Here is a 13889-nt window from a genome sequence, read left to right as displayed (position 1 = left end):
ACAACTCTTTGCCTCAAGGCAAATTCGCTCAGACAATTACATTCATCTTAGATGAGGGAAAGCACAAATTCTCTGAAACCAGCAGATACAGTTCATTTGAACGAGGCCTGAGAGTGGACCATGGTGACACAGGTCGGCAGATAAGAGTTCTATCTATGACTGATTCAACCAGGCTAAATCCTTTGGCTCAAATGCCTACATCTTATCTCTCATCTGATCTTATCCACTGTGTGGAGCTGACTGTGGAACATGGGATGGGTCCAGCAGAGGTAGGGGTTGCAAAATGATGAACTGCTCACTGATACACAGCAACAATAAGAAGGAACAAGTAGTGCTATGGATTTTGGATGGTGTTCACTACCAGGCTTCTAAATGAGATGGGACTGAATGTGTAGTCAAAAAACATACCCGTCAGGGGTATGTATTTGTTGGATGTGCCTGAGAGGGGGGACCCCATGTTGGGCCTTGGGTTACAGACAAGCAGGCCAACCGGATATGACTCAGTGGGCCACTGAAGCCTCTAGAGATGGTGTTGACTCATTAATGGAAAACAGACGGAGGAAAGTTCTCATTTATAATCTCAAATAGTATTTCAGCCCAAAGCTCCAAGGCAAGTGTGTGCCAGTGTTAATGCACTTTATATCAACAAGTCCTGTGTATTTTAATCTCCCTAAAAATATGAGCTGAAAGGTAAACATTTTAAGATGTGTTTTAGCTATACTCTAAATAACTCTTTCTGCTCTAGGAAGCTGAGTACTGAAATAAAAGAGATGTTCATGTGTTTGAATAAGCTTTATGATTTTATTAGCTGTTCAGGGTATGTCAGCATTTGAACTGAACAGAAACCAAGTTTGGTTTTGTAGTTAGTGGATGGTGTGTCAAGAGAAAGTATGTTTACTTGTATTTTCAGTCTATTTTATGTTCCAGCTGATTGCATCATGTTTGCAGCCTTCTGAATGGTTTTCAGACACAGCATGTGCTGAAAAAGGGGCTAACTCTCAAAGACAGGAGGTGTGACACAAACTTCTCTGTCTGAGAATCTCTCACAGGGAACTGCAGCTGACCCTTAGTGACCTGGGCCAGCAGGTGCATCACATCATGATTGTGTTTTTCTTAGGCCCCCAAGCAGTTTTCTATTTCATGAAATAATGACTGTAAACAATTCAGGCACTGTTATTTCGCTCAGTAAACGATTCCCTTAATCCTGGAGTATCTTTGTATCTTGTCATTAAAATATTTGTGAGGTATTTGGGGTATACAAGTTCTACACAAGTAGTATTCTAGCTTCCATAGGTCATTCAAACCCCTGAAAAAGCTCAGAAACTTTTCAAAATGCTTATATCTTCAGGTGGGTCACAAACAACTGGTATTTTTCAGTTTGTAAAATCTCAGTTCAGTCTGTCCTCATATGTGCAATTGTTCCAGTTATAATAAAAACACTGAAAAAAAAACACCAGACGGCAGTATATTACTTTAAATGTTATTTTACAACTAAACGTCCAGCATCTGGAAATTCTTCCTATCTGCAGGATGTTATGAGTAATCCATTTTTCTGAGGGGTCACAGGAGTTTGAACAAATAAAGGTTGATGTTGGAAACCTGCCACATTCCATCTGTTACAGGACGGCTGTCCTGGTCCGAACCTGACCCTGGTCACACAGCACACAAACACACAGCTCCTTAATCAGAGCTCCCCACTTAACATGCCAGGCAGGGGGAAATCAACTCTACTCCTGGGGGGGAGAGGGAGAGAGCAAGAGAGAAAACCATCAGTAACACATACCTTTGTAAAGCTGTCTGACTGCTTCATTTGTTTCAAAAGAACAGAGCTAGAACAAGTGATTATTCTGTTTTTCCCATTAAAAGAGCACACCTAAGTTCAGGCATTTCAAAAACAACACTGAGACTTGATTTCACAGGAACATTCATATTCAAAAACATTGAGTTCTTGATCAATTATGTCAGAAAAGGGAGGCAGTTTTTAGTTTACATGTCAGATGACACTTTATTGAGTTAAACAGAAGTGCCAGATATCCAAAAATGTTACACATAAGATTCTTTTGTGACTTCACACAGTCTATTCAGATGTACTGGTTTTGAGTGGATTCAATGCATTTAAAACATATCTTTAATAAAACACATGTCATTATTATTATTAATAAAAAATAAATATGATTTGGCTTGTAATTTGTTTGATAATATTTATTTATAAAGTTATCAGATATTTATGTAAATAGATTAGCACACAATGAATTCAAATCTTTATTATCTGACTCAATGAAACCTTTTCAGCATGCTTTTCATATGAAAAAAAAGCTTATTAAATTGGGCTACTAATACTGCTTCATTCTAACACCAGATCATTAGGTTGGTTGAAGACTGGGCTTATTTAAACTAACCATTTAATATGCCCATACAAAAACACATTCAATGTAATAAAAGAATAAAAATGACCACACAGTAAAAAGACCTGCCTCCAACACTCTTCAGACACAGACTTAAATAAGATTCCTGTTTGAATCTGAGTTCACAGCTATGTCACAGACATCACTCCCTTGTGTTCTTAATGTCTGTACAGTGAGCTGGCTTACCAAGGTGAAAACACATGGCATTAAGACGTAAAACTTAGGCATCTGCTTTAGGAGTCAATACACTTGTGTATATATATATATATATACACACATACATACACACACACACACACACACACACACTACTATTACTGTTACTCAGAGGACCTGATCAATGGTAGACACCACTTTATGAATATGTTTTGCCACACTAATTCCTCAACTGGACGCGAGTAAAAGAAAAGAACAGATGTAGGATTACACTCAATACATGTTACATTAACAAAAACGAAAGGAACAAGGCCTCTCAAATTAAAAGCAAATGGCAGTACATCATAATTCCTCTGTCCAAGTCAGGAATCCTGACAAAACTGCAGCCACAGACCACATAAGGTGTTTTCAGACAAACAGCAAACAAGCATCCATCTTCAAAAACACAAAAGGTTAGAAATGTTTCACACACTAAAACACAATATGGCAACATGGATCACTTTATAAGAGTCCATTACTTCATTTCCCATCATCCCCCTTGATGACAAAGACAACTCACACACCAGCTAACCCTGGAGCTAAGACTGTAAGACTCACATATATATGAGATTTATTCAAACTATTTAATAGTTGGAGTGGTCTGTTTTTACTTTGCAGTGAAATGGTTGGACCTTGTTAAACTAGAACCCGCCCAGGAAATGGGAGGTTCCTCATTTCTCATCTAAATGATTTTTTGGGCCTCTTTTGTGTCATGCAGCAGCTCTGAGTTACAAGCACAGGGCCAAGCCTGCAATCTTAACCAAAAATGGTCTGTCACCATGTCTAAAGTGCCAATGACAATGTCTGTTTTAGGCCATGATACACTTTGTGCTTACCACATGTCAAACCAAATATCTAGAACCTGTAAAGGACAGGTTATTATCAATGCTCTTAACCATAAACATTTCTAAAGGTAAGGGTATATTTTAACGACCAAAGAAAAACAAATGTTATTTTCATCACATATTGTTAATTTAGAGTTTGGCTATGACTCTGAGGAGAGATGGTAGCACTGTAACAGAGGAATCCATTCAATATTAATTTAGAAATACATGAAACTGTATTTCTGATGGTTTTTCTTTTCTCTCTATTTAAAACAATAGACATCTGTATCTCTAACTGTACTGGGAACCAGTCCTGCCAAAACAACGGTAAGCTTTACCATGAAAACATATTAAGTATAACTCTTTGATACTGTACACTAACTTGGACATACATAATGTAAAACCACACCAAAAACAGAAGGACATTTCTAACAAGAGGGTTTAGTTGTCTACAGGTACCACTGAGTACTGGGGTTGGGTTTTTTGAGTGAGACTTGTCAGTTACACTGAAAAAGTTATACCCTTAAGTTAAGTCATTCATCTGGAGTATTGAACACAATGATGACAAAATGTACCAGAAAGCCCTTTTACAAAAAGGTATGGAACTCACAAACCCACACTATTCGAGTTATAAATGTATACTGTATGAAACCATGGTAACAGTTAAATGAGGAAACATTTCAGACAACACGCTATCAAAAAGATATGAAATAAGTGGAAAAATTGATTAAGACACCACACACTCTTTGACTGCTGCCTGCATTTAAAAATATTTAACATGCAATGTAAAAAAAAAAAAGTCTAGACCCAAAAAAAAGTCAAAGAGTGCATGTAACTCTGTTCAACACTGCCAGGCCTCTGAGATGTCATAAACCTTCATGTATAATCCACGTGTGTCCAATATGAACATGACTAAAACTTCTTCCTTCATTTAATACCAACCCTTCTCCTGCTTATTACATAAACAAAACTCTACCTACATCATTCATTAACCTGCTCTTATACTTTCCATTGCACATCCTTTAGGCCTCCCTCACTGCTGGACCTGGAACACATTGATCTTGCTGGTGTTCTTCAGTGTCTGTCGGCGGTTACAAAACCACACTCTCACCACCTCGCGGTCGTAGTTCAGTTCCTTGGCGATCTCTGTAATCTCCTGGCCAGTGGGCAAAGCATTCTTCTCAAAGTAGGTGTTCAGGACCTCAATGGCCTGTGGGGTGAAGCTGGTGCGGCGTTTCCGTTTCTTGGACGGTTCGCCTCCCACGAACTCCATCAGGTTCTGCTGGCCCTTCTGGTTCCATAGTTCTGCTTCGGCCAACCAGCGCTCAAGAACGGGCTTCAGTTTTTGTGCACTCTTAGGTGTGATGTCAAGCTTCTCAAACCTGGACAGAGGAAGAATGAATACCTGAGGAGCTTCAGGTGATTTAAGGACTGGAATAACAACGATTCAAATTCCATTCAAGAAAAATCAATCACCTCTTTTTTTTGATCTGTCCATTAGTAAGTGAGCTCTTATGTGAGAAGCAACATGGCTGAGATAGCATTAAACCTACTCTGCCTTAAACACTTATAGGTCTACTGAGCGGTAAAACAGTAGAGTGAAAGACTTACCTGCAGATGGCAGACTGGCTGTAAGCAGGACCCTCGGTGGCTGTAAGGGCCTGGCCTACTTGTGTTTGTGTCAGGCCCAGGGAAAGCCGTCGGATTTTGAAATTCTTGGCAAACTCACGGATTTCCTCCAGGTTTATGCCCTCCTCATCACTCCCTCCAGTCTGTGGTTCTGAACGTCAGGAGACACAGACATACACTCTCAGATTTGTCAAATTCTCAGACATGGTAAACTCCTCATCACTGGGCCCCGTCCTTACACCAAGCCAAAGACCGGGCTATGTTAACCACGCAGCCTTGGAACAACCCCATCTGGAGTCTGATACTAATCCCATGTGTGAGGAGCAGTGTGGACAGCAAAAAAAAAAAACACACTGAGTGACATTGGTTATGACATGGGCCACATTTGAATATGTTACAAAATCCAACTCCAAGGCACCTGACTTGAACGTGATCCAAGTGAGGACCATCAAACTGGAACCTGAGTAAAAATGATTTTTGTCTTAACTCTCATACTGTGGATTGCTGTCATCACCCCCTGCTAACAGGACTGTTAAAAACAATGAAGCTGAAAGAAACATTGGTGATAGTTGCTCAGAGCAGTGAGTCATCACTTTGGCTTTAGTTTTATTTTTTTTTATTTCAGCACTGCCACTAGAACCTGATGAGTCAAAATCATCATAAGGATGAAAGTAAAGACTGAAGGGGCATGGTCCACAACAAGCCAGTAGACTTGATGCGATTATCTTGACAGAGATTACATTTTCATGTTCGTTCCTGCACATGGGCCTTTTACAGATGACAGTGTATTTACACTGACATGAAATATGGGTAACTGTATTCATAGACAGAGTTACACAAAAAACCAGATCTATAACATAATCTGGAACCACCTGTAGAGTGAACAAAGCCAAAGGGTCATACAACTTAAAGCTGGATGAGAAGGAAAAAGACAAAACAAAACCAAAGTCTGACGAATCTAACCCAAATCACTACATAATGACATTGCTGTGATAATTTATGCTTCATTTTCTCTCTGATTATCTCTTCTACTCATGTCTCAATGCTAATGCTAACCAATGCTAACCCTGACTACTCACAAAAGACCATCACCCTCTTTTGGTTTGTGTATGGTTTGGTTTGTCTTTCTCAGAGTCAGTCATTTCTCATCACTGTCTGATATATTCAAAGAAACTCCTTTATTTCAGCTCCCAGCTCTGAAGAGCAGAGTAAACACTGAGCAATAAGGCTGGCTCTGATTGACTACTGTTAAAAAATGAGATTGCATTTGAGCATGTAATCTCATTGGCCTGCCTCATTTTGAAGAGGTTTACAACAGGAGAATGGTAACACAATGTAAACACAATGTAATTACAAAAAATATATGTAACATGTGGAAATAATACTGATACAATAAATGAAATGTGAATATCGGTTGCAGTTTTGATTACTGTCCCCATATAGTCTACATCTGTTTAAAATACCACAAAAACCAGAAGTCCTTTATGATGGGAAAGTCCATGTGCTGTTGTCATAACAGAAAACAGTGCACATCTCTAGTCTTTAAGAGCAGGTGTCATTAGAAGTGTTTGTCTTTCCATGACATTACGAGTACGTACTGCTGACCAGCTGGCCCACAGTGGGCAGGTCTCCACAGGCTATGGGGACTGCAGAGGAGAGGGAGGTCACACTTTTCGCTGCACTGGGCTGTGGGGCAATGACGACTGGAGACTGGGTAACCGTGACAATAGGACCCTTAACAGCCAGTAAAACAAGACATCCATATGTTAGACATTAAAGAGACAAAAATGATTGTGAATGAAGAACGTGTGACAGTGAGCAGTGTACCTGTGTGCTGGGCTTGGAGAGAGTCAGAGGAACCGTGGGTTTGGGAAGAACAGAGGAGGTGGTGGGGACAGTGGCTGGTCCATTCCCAATCGTGGCAATGATCTGGCCCTGGGTGTTGAGAACCAGCTGGGGGGACATGGTTTGAACCTGCAGGCCCTGGGTAGGTAAGGCAGAGGCCGTGGCACCTCCAGCCAAGGAGGCGGGGTTGACCAGCAAAGGCAAAGTGCCAATCACCTAAACATTAGGTTACAGACAGGGAAGAGGATGAGCAACAAGGCAGAGGTTTGTACAACGTTTCTCAGGAGGGGTGACTCTAGTACATATCTTAGATTCTAAAATGATGAATCTGGCCTTGGATATTCAAAGAAAACACACCCCGGTAACAACTCTTAGTCCAGTATCAATAAAAAAAATTAACACACATTCCAAAGATCAATCTATTGGTACGTGTATTCACTGTATTCAAACTAAGGGGATAATGTCCAGTTTGTTATCCATTATAAACACGTGAATGTCGCTTATATTCTGAGGCATGTTAGAAGCTTGTGTCAGCTGCTTTCCTGCCCTAATTACACTGTGCTATCCTATATCCTATAAATGAATTACACTTCATTGATACTGTGTGGCACAGGGCACTGAGGTTGACCGTGGGGTTAGTGCTAGTGACATAGTGGTGAGGGAACTGGCCCAGGAACCAGAGCGATATGGACTGATTTGGTTTAGCTCACTGCTGATGCTTCCTTGAGCAAGTTATGATGTACTAATAACTGTAGATTGCTCTGGTTCAGGGCTGCGGCTAAATGAGTATAAATTAATGTAATTTCATGGTATTACATCACCATGCTATCAGGGATAAACAGACATGTGTAAAGTGTGCAAATATATTTATTTCTCAGATTTATTCAATGACTTAAACTCTCCTTTCCTTTCTTTGAGGAGAGAGCCACAAAACACTGGCATGGTAGCAGTCTTTCACTTAGTGACATGATCGTTAACTCCCACGCTGTCAACAGGAATCATTTATGGCTCTCTGAGTGCATCCAGCAGGTCAGCACGATCAGAGGCCGGTCAGACCACAGTGTAATTTACTAACACCAATACAAGAGGCAAAACTAAAGACAACTGAAAACAAATTGTGGAGGCCTGGAAACCTTAAACCTTGTGTAAAAGCCTTGTGTAAGAAATGTTTGAATCAGACATGCTCCTTTTCAGTGATATGCATTTTATTTACTGTTTTTAATTTGACTTTTTTAATATGTTTATACACATACACAGTGCAGGTGACTGACCTGCCCTTGTGCGTTGGTGATGATCTGACTGGTGAGTCCGGCCACGTTGGACATGGCACTGGTGATTATGGGAGTTGTAGTCAGTGAGCTGATGAACTGAGGCTGGGCTCCCAGAGAGGCCGCACTGATCTGGTTGCATGAAAAACAATGCAACACAAATTACTGACACTACTGAACTGAAATATTCTACACAAAACAGTCATAAAATCACCTACGTGTTGAAATACTGTTGGCAGATGACCAATATTTGACTTAAATTCCAAAGTTTTTTCAGGGCACGAGAACATACATCACGGTTTCTTTTGGAGTTGTAGAGAAAAACTTAGTATGTTAGTATTCAAAATATATTGAAATATAAAAATTCCAAACAGCTTGATCTATGGAGAACCAACATGGTTTGTTTCAGACTTACAATAGCAGGATTGATGGAAAGCCCAGCCGTTTGGAGTGTTGCCACAGATGCAGTGGGTTCTGCAGCCCTTTGAGGGATGGGAGTGGGTGAGGCTGCAGCCGCATTCCCAGTGGTGGCTGGCGTGGTCTGTGTCTGCTGCACGGCCGCTTGCACCGACGGCAGAGAGGCAGACTGGGGCTGGAAGACTGTCTGCGCAGCCGCCTGTAGCTGCGGCTGAACTGAGTTCAGCACTGTGGCAGCTGAAATAAGAAAATACCAAATTAAACTGATGAAATCCTGTCACATGACCATCTTACACAATCTGAAAACACTACATCTCTGCCTTTCTCCATTTCAAAAACTTATTACAGTGAATAATAAAAACAAAGTTGGAATTTATCATATTTTCTATTGAGAATATTACACCTAAGCTGTTCTTCAATCAGAGGAGTTCAAAACATATCAAATCCACAGTCAGAATAATTAAAAATCCATGCTGATACCAGTGTATTTTTGTTAATGTAATATAAGAAACCTTTAGATCTCTCAGGTTTGGACCAAGGGATCTACAGAAGGCCAGAGCCAAATGTGCCATACCCTGCAGTCCAGCAAAAGGGAGTTTCAGGAGCCCACTGGCAGGATTTGCTGTGGCCAGGCCAGGGAGCGTAGCCACTGTGGCAGTGGGGAAAGTCAGGACGGCCAAACCACCCTGTCCCCCCATCGAGCCTGCCACACTGAGCGGGATGAGCAGGGGCTGGCTCAGAGAACCTGGCTGGGCGATCATTCCAGTCATCAGTGTGGCCAGACCATCCTGGGTCAGAACCTACAGGACAAAACACAAATAAAATTCACCAGCTAACGAGAACAAGTCTACAGAAGCAATAACAGCATTCAAAAAAATAAAATCTCAAAGTGTAGCCTCTGTGGACTGCTGCTGACCTGAGGACAGGCCTGGACAGTGATGGGCATGGTACTCTGGGCCTGGGGCAGGGACACCGTGATAGGTCCTGGGTTGGTCACCGTCTGGACCGCTGGGACAGAGGTCTCAACAGACACAGCCTGTTCACCTAACCCTGGTCACACCAAGACATTACTATTCCATAATCCACAGTTGTTTAAATAAGCAGTGTGAGCTTTGTCATATGTATTGGTCTGAGTCTGACACATTTAGCTGTGCCAGAGACGAGCAGCAACAGAACAGAAAAAAAGAAGGTTTGTGGGATGTGAAGTTCAGTGAGTCTTTCACCTCCACTGGTAGCGCTGTGAGGAGCAGCTGGACTGTCCTGCAAGCCTCCCTCAGCTGATTCCAGAGTCACACCTCCCCCATCCTCCCCTGTCACTTCTGACTTTCCCCCGGGGTCCGTGGGCGGGACGGCCGCGTCCACCTCCACCTCCAGGACGCGGATGGTCTCCTGACCAGACATAACAATAACCTGGACAGGACATGAGGCTGGAAGTCTCAGAGATTCTCGCCGTGACAGGTTTTCCTCATAAAACTCCAAACTGAATTTTTGCTTTTGGGAGCAGTGTGTGGAGTTTTTGATCCAATTAAGAAAGTGGAGTAATATTTCTGAAGCTGTCTTTACCAGTTAGCAGCTGCAGATGAGTGTTTTCAAATATCAGATCTTCACAATGGATATGGCCATGCTATCAGGCTATGAATGAGCTGTTGGAATGTATATCAAGCTTAGCATCAAGTTCAGACCACCTGAAAGAGGTGTGAGTCCCGCTCTTAAAACAGAGTGGTAACTCTTGTCATGTGAAGCAGAGACAACTTGGGTGTTACTTCAACAGACGCCACACATGCTTCCAATGTGACACTTTTCTGTGCCACTGAGTGACATTTCTAGGCCTTAACTGCTAAAATAATAAACGCTAGTCCTTAGAGGCTGCTTGGGGGGGCACAGAGAGAGAAGCATGGAAAGAGACAAGAAGGAGAACAGCGTAAAAGTGCAGAGCCACACAGAGGGAGACAAGGATGCATACCTGGTTGAAATGAGCTGGGAATTTCAAAGAGCAGGAACCTAATGGCTGAAAAAACACTTCTGCAGTCAGACAGTGAATAGCTAAGGAGAACAGAGAGGCCAAGCCCACATTAGGACACAATGAACAAACTTAAAAAAAAAAGGACACGGGTCAAATAAAGGTGAAATTAAAAAAGAACAAAAAAAAAAAAACATGAGCACAGCAAACCAACGGAAGCATTCAGCCCCAAAACAAACAAACAAACAAAAAAAAACAGCTTAGGCAAATGAGCAAATGCTTTCTGCAGAAACTCAACCCAACCCAACCATATGCCTTGCTAATGATGAATACATAAAGACACTTGCCGAGTGCACATCCACAAGCATGATGAAGCATGAAACATATCCTTCAGAGCTACCACAGGGATAATTACATCATGATTTATAGTGTGATTGCTTTCACAAAAAAAGTTAATAATTCCAAAAATATGAGGTGAGTTATGGCAGTGGCTCCTGAGTTAGGGGTTTACATGGAGGACAGACAAAACCGGCTATGGTCCTGACAGATACCTGTTCATTGACAGTTAGGGGCGTGTCTTTTGCAGGACGTTCCTCTGAGTCCATGATTTACTTCTCCCAGTCCTATGGAGATCAGCAGACCTGCATGCTGGTCAGAGAGAGCAATCCCAATGTTCAAAATAAATTAAAAAAAAAAAAAACACACCATTCTCACCTTGTTTTTGAGCATGCTCAGTTTTTATTAAATATTCTATGACTGCAATACACAAACATACAATGTGTAACATGACTGGAAAAACTGAGAAAGCCAAATAGCTGAAGAATACATTCAATATAAAGTGCAAATCAGCAAAGTTCATGCATCAGTAAGTCAACAAATGCCGCGAGAGGGTTTCGGCAGTACCTATGCTTTAACCTCCGATAACCAACGAGAAGCTTTTCTCAAGTGCTTAACACACTATACATGTTCTGGATGTTAAGTGGTCTAGCCCGTATGATACTGCTGGGTTAGATGAAAGGATACCCGCTCTTTCTCTGTATAAGATTTTCAATTTCCATTTCATTGGCAGTCGGCTAGCTTGAAAAACAATGGGACATTATGCAGACACTGCGCATCTTGGAAACGGCATTTTCATATAAAGCGGCCTATATGGGCCTTAACTCTTTACAGGCTTTCAAAGGTTGAACAATAACGAAACTAGCGGTCAACAAGGATAAATGAGTACGTTTCTTCTACCCCACGAAATGTAATGGGAACTCACACTTCAAAGCTACAGCCCACCCCACCTCATGAAATTTTAGATCTGTCAAAACTTCAGCAGGTGTTACAGCCCTCCCCACCCCCATCCTTGATCCAATAAAAGTCCGTCGGTGGACTTGCAGGTCGATACACTCTTTCAGCCGTATGCTTGTCTACAAATCATACTGATCATAAGCTATGCCTGGGGACAGCAATTTATGTATTTCGTTTCTCTTTATCATAAATATATAAATTATGCTAATTAAGACCATTGCATATTAACCAAAAACTCATTTTCTTTCTCGAGTTCGTTTAGCGATGTGAAAAGCCATCTTCAAACGTAGCCATAATTTCTTCACAACTTACCCGATGAATCTCGGTTAATTTCTTTATTTCTTCACCTTCAGAGAGCTTTCCCACATTTTGATTTAGACACACATAATTAAAAATTCATCTCACAGCTTCCAGACAGGCGCTATGGCTGCACACAAAAGAGGTATTTGCATTGATAAGGAGGGTCGGCAATACGAAGAACCTCCTTTCCTAAATATTTAATGGCGGTTCAGTCTTTAACCGTTGTCCAGGTGAACTCAGTCCACATGAATTCACGAGGAAACGCCGTTATCTGCACAAAAAGTCCCCTAAAATTAACACAAATTTGGCCTTTTTGCACTACGTCATGAGCATAATTTATGCAGGCCAAGTCTTACATTGAAAAATGTCGGCTGGCTCTACTTGATGGAAACTATGGCGGCCTTAAAGGGAAAGTTCCCCCTTTTCCCCCCGAAAACTAGCCTGACGTGAGAAACGATAAGGCAGAACTTAAAATAAATACTTAAATAAATTACAAAATAACTAAACAAATAATAAAACCTTTTTAAAAACGATTAAAACATTTTGTGTTTAAAAAAATCATCACCCACCAGAGTTAAACCAAGATAAAGAAATACATATGAGTGGAAAACCCACAGTGATTGTAGCCGGTCACGACAGACTGGAGAACTAATTTCTCTTACTAATTGCCTATCTACCTCTCTGTGACTACATGCAGTCATTGAGAATATAGAGAAACGTCTTTCGAAGATTCCAGCGTTTCTCACTTTCCAGCTTTACATCTTGCTTTTTCTTAAATGCTTTATAGTGTGCTTTTTTTTTAATCTCTGAGAACTTCTTTTAGATTTTCAGAGTGGCAAAAACTTACGGAGAGACTATTTTTACACACTAAGACTGAAAATTACCACTTATTAAAGACGGAGTCAGTCGCTGAAAGTATTGCGTTAGATACTGCTTTGTGCTGGATCCATTTCCTCCCATCAAACTGTTTTTACAACATATTGGCCTTAAAATCATCTTTTAAAAGACATTAACTGGGCTGGCACGCTAAAGATTAGTGTCTTTTGCGCATAGCCTACTCAGGGTCACTGTATTGTGGACATTTGCATGCATTAAGTCCGACATTTGCATGCATTAATAGCATATTGCCATGGAGCTCAAAGGGAGAGCTGGCATTGCTGAATACAGACGAATCTTTAATTAGCCCTACATTCAACCACAGCTTTGGCCCAACGGAAACAGCCCCGTCTGCTTCATTCTGTTATCCAACATGAATACAACTAAGATAGACTGTGCACCATTCATCCCCTGTTTCTAGCACCACAGAGCTTCACGACAAAACGCATGTGCGGAATGATTTATGACTAGAATGCTGACATTTTTATAATAACAATTCGCCTGGCTATAACTATACAAACTAGACATAAATATAGGATCAGTGCTTGATAATTTAAAAGCTTTTCTCCTCACAGAAAAACATGCATGCCAACTCGTGTTCACAGCTAAGAGGTTTAAAGGCTAGTACGTCGAGAATTATGATTTATGAAGTTTTCATAAATAACGAAATGAAACTATTCGAACGATAATAACAATTAAATAATTGGAAATAAGGTTGGTAGCTTATATTAAGAGGAATAAAAAATTATATTCATTTTAAATGACTATGATATAATAACACGTGTTACACGTGTACAGCATATGTCATACTATGCAGCAGCAGCAAAAACACCACCACCAACAACTATAATAAAAACAATACTACTACTACTACTAC

The 13889-nt window shown here is 40.9% G+C and overlaps 1 protein-coding gene across 2 annotated transcripts; it reads right to left on the bottom strand.

Moving 5' to 3' along the window:
* Positions 1 to 4196: 4196 nt before the first annotated feature.
* Positions 4197 to 12458, bottom strand: pou6f1 (POU class 6 homeobox 1). 2 transcript variants are annotated; one of them, XM_030769873.1, is made up of 12 exons: positions 12149 to 12458; positions 11095 to 11191; positions 10547 to 10591; positions 9807 to 9993; positions 9500 to 9633; positions 9158 to 9383; positions 8582 to 8820; positions 8170 to 8298; positions 6881 to 7114; positions 6652 to 6787; positions 5036 to 5204; positions 4197 to 4806 (listed from the first exon to the last, which is right to left on the bottom strand). In XM_030769873.1, exons 2-12 carry the CDS (start codon positions 11146 to 11148, stop codon positions 4458 to 4460), a joined length of 1902 nt encoding a protein of 633 aa, XP_030625733.1. In that variant the 5' UTR covers positions 11149 to 11191; positions 12149 to 12458; the 3' UTR covers positions 4197 to 4457. The 2 variants fall into 2 exon arrangements, with proteins under 2 accessions (XP_030625733.1, XP_030625734.1); XM_030769874.1 differs by lacking the exon at positions 10547 to 10591.
* Positions 12459 to 13889: the final 1431 nt, after the last annotated feature.

Source organism: Chanos chanos, chromosome 3 (assembly GCF_902362185.1).
Source record: "Chanos chanos chromosome 3, fChaCha1.1, whole genome shotgun sequence".
In the NCBI taxonomy this organism is placed as follows: domain Eukaryota; kingdom Metazoa; phylum Chordata; class Actinopteri; order Gonorynchiformes; family Chanidae; genus Chanos; species Chanos chanos.
This window is presented reverse-complemented; position numbering and strand designations above follow the sequence as displayed.

Excerpts from the sequence above, each read along its gene's own strand:
- pou6f1 (XM_030769873.1), bottom strand. The coding sequence starts at position 11,148 with ATGGACTCAGAGGAACGTCCTGCAAAAGACACGCCCCTAACTGTCAAT. Across the intron at positions 10,592-11,094 it reads CCCTAACTGTCAATGAACAG|CCATTAGGTTCCTGCTCTTT; the intron begins GTATCTGTCAGG and ends GTGTTTTTTCAG. Across the intron at positions 9,634-9,806 it reads TCACAGCGCTACCAGTGGAG|GGTTAGGTGAACAGGCTGTG; the intron begins GTGAAAGACTCA and ends TGGTGTGACCAG.